This window comes from Microtus ochrogaster, chromosome 6 (assembly GCF_000317375.1).
Source record: "Microtus ochrogaster isolate Prairie Vole_2 chromosome 6, MicOch1.0, whole genome shotgun sequence".
Taxonomy (NCBI): Eukaryota; Metazoa; Chordata; class Mammalia; order Rodentia; family Cricetidae; genus Microtus; species Microtus ochrogaster.
Window position 1 is genome coordinate 79329658 of NC_022013.1, and position 9039 is coordinate 79338696.

Sequence of the window (9039 nt, forward strand, 5' to 3'; positions counted from 1 at the left end):
CACACACACACAATTATCCACTTCTTACTACTTATTGATTCACATAGCCAACAGATATTTGAAGAGCACCTGCTTGGTCCCAGCACTAAGTCATGTGATGGCCAGCTCTTTTTTCTTCAGGTGATTTAGCACGGACACACACTGGCTTGGGAGTGACTCAGCATGGTGGCACACACTGGACGCAGAGGCGAGAGGTCTTGACCTCAGTGAGAGGCTTGGTCATTGAGCGATGGTGTTTCCTGTGGGGAAGGCTCACAGCCTCTTTCTTAGCCTGCATGGGCATTGGCTTCTTTCAGTGACCCTTCTTGCAATGCCCAGTTCGGAGAAGACAGGAACTGTGTCCTTCTTTCATTTCCGGTGTTTTCTCCAGACAACTCTGGGCTCTTACAAGTTTTACCTTATTTTCTACAGCACTCTGAAAACTTCCAACCACAGACTGGATACTCTTCATCAGGTCCACATTTCAAGTTTTTAAATTAAATTCCCTTATTCGTATTTGAGTGAGTTAAAAGAAAATGGGTTGGGACGGGGAACAAACAAGACCTCCTTTACTTCAGTTGTTGGGCCTACTCCATATAATTCTGGAAAATTTCGTAAGGACTGTTTTTATTTTTATTTAGTGTTTTTTTTTTTGGTTCCTATTCTTTGTTTCTGGTGGGTTTCCTCTCTCAAGGCAAGGTAACAATGGGCTTGTGCCAGAGTGAGAGACACACGGGGGCATCTTCATTGTGAAACCGCCCACTCCTTCAGTTATGTGCATCCCAACCGAACATCATCAGTGCAAGGCTGGCCAGATTTCTGACGTGTATTTGAAGGGTCAAACCACGTCCAAACCACTGCTGTTCTTCCTTTCGTGCAGGGGATTGCTGCTCTGCTGCACACGGAACAGAGCAACACATCTCTGAAGACAGCGGTGACTTGCCTGGAAGGTTAGGTAAAGCCACATGAAAGACAAACATGGAAGGAGCGTGGGCTTCAGTGATAGGAGACTTCCTCAAGTCAGAAGAGCACTGACCTGCTCTCAAGCCAACTAAACAAACAATTAGCCAGGCGTAGAGTTCCACAGCCATAGCCCCAGTGCACAGGCTGGAAGGTTACAAGCCAGGGCAACAACAAGACACTGTCTCCAAAACAACAGGGAGTAATTATTGACTCTGAGGTTTTAGTCTCCTAATTATTCTGAACTTCCACTCTTTTGGGGGTTCTTTTTTCTTCTCTCACTCATTCTTCCTTCTTCAAGATGGAATCCCATGTAGCTCAGGCTGGCCTCAAACCCAATAACAGATACTGGCCTTGAACTCTTGATCCACCTGCCTCCACTTCTAAATCACCATGATGAAACACAGTGTGCAGTGGTGGCACACACCTTTAATCCCAGCACTTGGGAGGCAGAGGCAAGTGGATCTCTGTGAGTTTGAGGCCAGCCTGGTGTACAAGAGCTAGTTCCAGGACAGGCTCCAAAGCTACAGAGAAACCCTGTCTCGAAAAACCAAACCATGTCCCCATTCAACTTTTCTTAAACATAAAATAACTTATTGATTTTTAAAAACAAATCAACAGTTCTATAGTAGTGATTCTCAAGCTTCCCAATTCTACAACATTTTCATACAATTTGTGGTAATCCCCAACCACAAAATTATTTCACTGCTACATCATAACTGTAACTTTGATACTGTTATGAATTGTAATGCAAGTATCTGATATATATTACATCTGACATGTGACTGCAAGGACTCACAGCCTACAGACTGACCATTGGTATTCTGACTCAAAATTCTTTTTTTTTTTTTTCTAAGACAAAGTTTCTCTGTAGCTCTGTCCTGGAACTAGCTCTTGTAGACCAGGCTGACCTCAAACTCACAGAGATCCGCCTGCCTCTGCCTCCTGAGTGCTGGGATTAAAGGCATACGGTACCACTGTGTGGCTCTGACTCCAAAATTCTTACTTTACCCAGGTGAGGGCAAGAATCAGGATGCTTGCAGCTCTCCATAGGAGGCAAGGCCTTGACCCTGAGGAAACTGAGTCTTGCTGGAGAGGCATAGACTGAGCTTGTGACTGTGAGTGTGTCTTGGCTTCCATTTCTGAACAAAATGTAGGAAAGCGCCCTGATTCAGTACTCTGGAATACAGAAGAACACACCTTTCCACACACCGGTGGGGCTCCTGGAATACAGAGGAACATAACCTTCTGCCTGTGGAGGCAGCAGCTTCCCATAGCTCAGCATGACCAGTAACTAGCTCACCCTGAAATTGGCCATCAGTCAGGGTAGACTGTGTCCTTGAAGAGCAGTTTGGATCAGTTTGGTGACTTTCGTGTCCTTATCTCCACCCATTCCTAAACCACTTTCTATTATATTACTTATATTACCATATCTTTTTAGACCTTAAACATTTTCTTAGATAAATAACTTCAGCTTTTATGACATTCAACCTTACACACTTACATCTCTTTTGTAAGTTTCTTGTTAAAATTTGGCAACAAAGAAAATGGTATAACTATCTAATCCCATCAGAGACCCAAGAAGGATATAATTTTTTTTTTTTTTTGGTTTTTCGAGACAGGGTTTCTCTGTGGTTTTGGAGCCTGTCCTGGAACTAGCTCTTGTAGACCAGGCTGGTCTCGAACTCACAGAGATCCGCCTGCCTCTGCCTCCCAAGTGCTGGGATTAAAGGCGCGTGCCACCACCGCCTGGCTAGAAGGATATAATATTACCTGAGTAAACAGGAAGTGCAGAGCAAGCAACTTCCAAAACTATAGAAGTGACAGAGACAGCTGACTGCTTGGACCGTCACCTAAACTGTCTCTGTAATGTTGCGACATCTCTTTTGCCTACAGACCTAGAATATCTTACAGACTTTTCTGGGGAGCAGGAATCTTGAAGAACTGTCCTATCTTGTCTTGGCAAAGTTCAACAGTTCCCTTGTTTTGTGTCCTGCGTGTCCAATTTGGACAACATAGTGTCAACAGTCGAGGCTATGACAGTTTATGCCCACTGGTTAACCTTGCCACAATGAAAGCAAACTCCATATAGAGGTTCTTCAATGCCCATCATCTTTGAAGTAGATTGGTGCTGCCAGGAGCAGACATGTCTCACTGTCATGAAAAACCTTGTGTTATTAAAACATCTTAGATGCCATATTATGTAGCTCTCTGAAGGCTTTAAAGGTCATCTATATATCTAAAATATGTCTGTTTAACCTTGAGAATATACATAATATGAGTACAAATTTGATTATTACAGATGACTAACTACTAACCTACATTTCTTAATTATCCTAAGTAGTTTATAATAATAGCTTTAGAAGTTCACATTACATTGTTAAATGAACTGCATAGGTGCAATACCTTAAACAAGAGTAGAAACATATGTACAGCTTGTTATAACAAAATAACCTTAAATTTGTATCAATATACAAAAATCCATATCTATATAAAATACTTGAGACTAGTAGTTGCCTTTTAGTTTAAAAGTAGGTTTAGTAATTTACCCCTTTGTCCTATCATTTCTATGCTGCCCTTTGTTTTTCTCAGAAAGAGATCCCCAAGTCTAACATCCTTTCCTCCCCGACCATGACCAATAACAATTTACAAGTAACCACCTCAAAAGACAAACATCTATAACTACCCACCCCACCTCTTAGGAACATGAGCATTGTGTACTCTACAGTGCTTCTTCCTGTTGTGTGGGGGTGATGACATCCTTGGGGGCCCTGGGGAAAATTGGAATAATGGTCAAGTCCTGGGAAAATTGGCTGTATCATTTGTCCAGTCTCTGCATAATGGGGAAGTTCAGGGCTTATCTGAAGTCGAGGCTCTAGTAGCCTATGAGGCTGGACCGTCTCAGGCAGTAGTTTTGAAGTTGTTCTGATTTTTTTTTTTTTTTTGGTTTTTCGAGACAGGGTTTCTCTGTGGCTTTGGAGCCTGTCCTGGAACTAGCTCTGTAGACCAGGCTGGTCTCGAACTCACAGAGATCTGCCTGTCTCTGCCTCCCAAGTGCTGGGATTAAAGGCGTGCGCCACCATCGCCCGGTCAGTTGTTCTGATTTTTGAGGAAACTGCAGCAGAGGCATTCTGAGAGGCTGAATTACCTGAGTTATCTTTATTGGTGTTTGTTCCTTTTTTTCCCCTGAAAATGCACAAACTTGTAAAGATAACATACCTGCATTAACAAGTATGGAATGAATAGTGTTTCGTCAGCTAAAGATGATTTTCTGGTCTATGTTCGAGCAGGTAAAAGGCATCTGTCAACTTTATAAGTCTGCGTGGACTGCATAATGAGACTGTAATATAAATCTCCATGCCACATGAAAGAACAGCATGCCATAAGAAGTCATAAGGACTCGAGCCCACAAGACGCATCATGTCTCACCCATCTCATAACTGTTCCCGTTACAGAGGGATCAGCTTATACATCACCTGTCTTCTAGCATTTTTCTTGATTTCTCCCTTTATGTCTGCAGCCAAGATTTTCAGGAGGTCTCTTGCAAATCAATCTGGTCTTTGTTAATTTTGAAGGAATCTATAGCTTTTTGTTTCCCATGGAAACAAAGGCAAAACCTCTCCCCTAATGCAACACATTTCCTGATTTCCATTCTAAAATTAAGATATTCTTAAAATGTATAGGCTGCTTCCATTTAGTAGCCTTTTCCACAATCCGATATTTCTTAGCTGTCATTTTTTGTTCAATAGATTCTTAAAAATTCAAAGTTAGCAGAGTACTATACAGGATCCAGAGGCCCTATGTATTTCCCATCTTTCTGTGCCTTATTCTTCTTATATTACTTTACTCTTTCTTTAAAGACTTTACTATTTTTAGACTATTTACTTTTTTATGACTGTCTATACTCATACTCTTGAGCACCTAAGCTTATATCCAAGCGTACTGTACCTATTTAGAAGTTTTCTCAGCCCAGGCCTGGATTTTTTTTCTTTTGCATGTTTGCAGTATTTCTCTGACCACATGAGCCAAACCTTAAACTACTAGGCTACCTGCCACATGGCTCCACTTAACACCTGGCACTGGCGGCTGGCTCTGCCTGCCCCCTTGGGTGGGTGAGAGCCGAGCCTCATTCCCTCGGGCCCTGGCTGGGAGCCACATTTACAGCCCCAGCTCTGGGAAGTTACTGGGTTTATGCTGCCATGGGCATTTCTATAGAATCCCATTCTATCTAGTATTCACCATCTAAGTGTTTGGCTGCAAACCATGGCCTCTTAGAGGAGCCATGCCTCTGGACACCATGCGCAGTGGGTTCTGTGTCCAGGACTTTTCTCAGCTTTCCTAGACCCTATGTTCGAATATATGGGCTGGGCCTCCACGTTGGATGCCAAATGGAGCATGTCTTTCTTGTCGGACTTTTTGTGGACCACCAGTCAGCCAAATAATATACAGAGACTTCTTAGTAATTATGAAAGCTAGGCCTTTAGCCTAGGCTTCTTTCCACCCGGCTCTTATAAACTGAATTAACCTGTTTCTATTCATTTACATTCTGCCGTGTGGCTTTCTACCTCTCCTCAATTTTCTACTTCCCACTCCCTTGGTGTCTTGCTGGTGAAATCCCCTATGCCGGATTCCAAACCAGAGTTCCTATCTCTTCCTGGAAATCCTGCCTAACCTCTTCTGCCTACCTATTGGTCATTTAACTCTTTATTAAACCAATTGAGTGTCGCAGGCAGACAAAGTAAAGCAGTGACATACCTTTACACAGTGTGATAAAATAGACAACAACTTTTTTCCATGTAGCTTCCGTTTTCTTCAGTGACTGACTCCAGTCCTGCAAAATTTGTTATTATTGTTGCTTAAGATTAATCTTGACTCTGCTATGTCAGTCCTGTCATCAACAGAACCAACAAAGATTTCCTTTGTCATCTTTCCTAGGTTGATGCTTACACTGCCAAATAAGACCAAGAATAGCTTTTGTCTCCATGTGGAGTAAGGGACTTGTTCTGTTTGAGGAAGACATGGTCTCTCCCCTCAGGAAAGTAGACCGTGAGGGTCATGATGTACCCATGATGCAGTTGAGAGGAAAGTCTGCTAGCGCAGGCTGACATGAGACTTGGACTTCATAACTGCAAGATTCTGAGAGGCGAAAAGATTCCAGCAGCTCAGGCTAACAGGCTGGGCAGTGTGAGGGAGAATCTGTAAGAGATGCTACATTGTAACCTGAATAAGTTAGTGTTATCTGTATGCTTGCCCCGCTTGTGTTTTATACATAGACAGAATCCCTGAATAGACACCTAACACAGCCTTCACACCAAAGAAACAGAGCACACAGTTTGACACATAATTTACTTATGGGCAGAAAAATTTGAAATTCTCAGAGGTATATCTTCCTCAGAGACATAGAGAATATGTTTCTATCCTAGTATCAAAGGATAGAAAAGGAACCCGAGGGAACCAGCGTCCATGCTGGGCAGCCTGCAAAGGCAGACAAGAGGTAGATAGAAACAGGTCACAGAGATGCTAGAACCCCACAGGTATTTAGTGTCTACACTGCTGATGGAGGAACAGCGAGGTGTGAGGTTCTGATGGGGGACCAGCCTGTGAGGTAATGTGGGAGAGGAGCTGGACAAGGTGTTGAACGGTCAGAGGAGCAAGCGTTCTGCAGTCACTGGAAGAGCGACCGAAGGGCCAGATTGGCTGAGCTCCTGGGAGCTCTGAGCTCATTAAGGCTGGACTCTGCCTTAGCACAGGGTCAAGTGTCTGGATTTGGAAACAGGAAGAACACTGGTGTCACTGAAACTTCCGACACGTCTCTTTCATTTGTTAATCACACCACATTCCCACGGCTCCTCCCCCTGGGGATGACAAGGACAGATTTTAGGGAGAAATGTCGATTGTCAGAGACAAAAGCGCTGGGGAGTTTGGGTTTGTGGACCTAAATGGAATGGAGTGTCTGCATGTAAAGGGAGCTTGGGAGAGCAGAGAGTCAGGGTGACATGCCCACATCTGGTCAGAGTAGGTGACATTGAAGATCCCGAGGGAGGGCTATCAGGCTGTCCTCTTGGCCCTGCATGGGTGGGGAGGGGTTACCTCTGGGGAGTCCCACAGTGTTACTAAGTTAGCTGTTGGCACACTATCAGCTCTGACTTCAGGGAGAGGACTCGGTTCTGTCACAAAGGTCTTTTCTGTTTCTAAGTTGTAACTTCTCACGGTGGTCAGAGACTACCGGTTCAGCTGGGCAGAGAACCTCTGCTCCCACCAGATAGGTGATTTCTCCGCCCCCATCCTCCCTCTCCCTTCTCTTCCCCTCTGCTCACTCTTTCTCCTTTCTTCTCTCTTATTCTCTCTTTTCTCCCAACTTCCTTCCCTCTCCTCCTCCAGTCTTATTTCCTCTCCCCCTGCTCTCTCCTCTCCTCTCCTCTCCTCCCCTCTCAAATAGTGATCCAAAAATGCTAACACCTGTAGGACTTTTGATAGTTTCACTCTTCTGTGAATAGAGCTGTACCGGGCAGCATGTATGAAGCAGAGCTATTCACAGCGCTGGGTGAGAGGGATTAAAGACAGAGATGGAGTATAAAATGTTTTTATTTCAAAATGAAAAACGGTAGTCATCGTAATAATAATAATAACAACAATAAAAATAATAGTATAAAAAGCGCATCTCCTTCCCTAATGCAAAATGATAGCTCCTCGATCGCTCCCACAACCTTGGACAAATCACAGTACATGCTACATAGCAGCAAAAGTCAATCCAGACCCCTTGGGTGATCTGTGCTGGGTCAGTTCTGGATTCGGTGGCTTCTGGGAACAGCGCGATACTCTGCTCTTTCCCACCAGAGTCATGGTCTCTCTGTGTTTCTTTGTCTTTGTCTCGCTCCCTCCTCTGCCAGTCACCTCCTTAGGAGGCATGCTGCCTGAGGGACAGGACCCTGCTACTCAGGGTCTCCGCCTCCTGTGCCTTGCTTCTTTCCAGCAGGGCCTGCTTGTGGAGGGACTGTTGCTCGCAAGCTTCCCTCAGCTCTGTCACTGCTGCCTCCTGGTCGCGAAGACGACTGGCCGCTGTGAAAGGGCTGCACACGGTCTCCACCAGGCCGAGAACCACACCGAAGAGAGCCAGCACGCTGCCCAGCACGTACAGCTTCACCAGCTTCCCGCGGGGCTTCTGCGCCATCACCTCCTTGGCCAAAGGGATCAGCTCCTGCACACTTTCCATCATCTGGGCTCCTCTGGGCTGTGGGTGGCGGGGCCTGCAGAAGTAGCAGAGAAGAGGGGGCTTGAGCCTTCGAGGTGGAGACAGCAACAAAGCAGGGGACCCTGATGCCGGAGAGGGGGTGGGGTGAGTCAGCGGTAGCAGGGGAGATGGCAGCTGGGGAGGGAACCTGCGGTCTCTCGCCCTCACTTGGTTCCTGCTAACAGGCTCACCTAGTCGGCAGTGCGAGCCGAGACAGCACTTGGTGGCGGTGGTCAGGAGTAGGTGCGTCAGGTTGTCCTTAGCGTCCTCCTTCCCGCGGCCGCCGCTCTTTGGGAGAGACACTCCGCAGCTGCAGCGCTCAGAGTCCTGAGCCCTTTTATCTTTAGCCTGGGATCCGCCTCCTGGCTCGTTGACCTGGGCCCCAGTCTGCAACCGCCAGGAAAAGAAAGGGGAGGAGGAAGGAGAACTGGAGCACAGCGGGGGACCCGGGGAGGAGGTGGCCACGAGCTGTGCACGCCCCTGCCATGTGTACCCTAAGATCCTAGACCGCGGGTGCTGCAGAGGCTGAGAGCCCAAGGCACTACTTCACCGTGTAGCCAAGGAAGAGGACTCATACCAAGAGGTGATGGATGTCATGTTTCCCTGACAGGACACACTTTCTTTTTTCCTGTCTGTAGGTGACCAACTCCTGTAGTCCCAGAGGAACCCGAAAAAGACCCTAATGAGAAAATCTGAGGTTCTACATAGTTGAAAGTTTTCATTTTCAAACAGAAAGGTCTCTCTCCTATCAGGTATAGGTGGGAAGGGGAGCCGGCAAAAGCAAGCAAGCAAACTAAACAACAATAAAAACAACAAGGCTGCTCTCATGGCTCGGTGAGCTTTTACTAAATGTGGGGACATTACTAATC

At 45.8% G+C, this 9039-nt stretch overlaps 1 protein-coding gene across 1 annotated transcript; it reads right to left on the reverse strand.

The window, feature by feature from the left end:
- Nucleotides 1-7509: 7509 nt before the first annotated feature.
- G0s2 (G0/G1 switch 2) lies at nucleotides 7510-8492 on the reverse strand. The gene is made up of 2 exons (XM_005348909.3): nucleotides 8362-8492; nucleotides 7510-8186 (listed from the first exon to the last, which is right to left on the reverse strand). The coding sequence occupies exon 2, from the start codon at nucleotides 8153-8155 to the stop codon at nucleotides 7838-7840; it is 318 nt and encodes a 105-aa protein (XP_005348966.1). The 5' UTR covers nucleotides 8156-8186; nucleotides 8362-8492; the 3' UTR covers nucleotides 7510-7837.
- Between the last annotated feature and the right edge of the window lie 547 nt (nucleotides 8493-9039).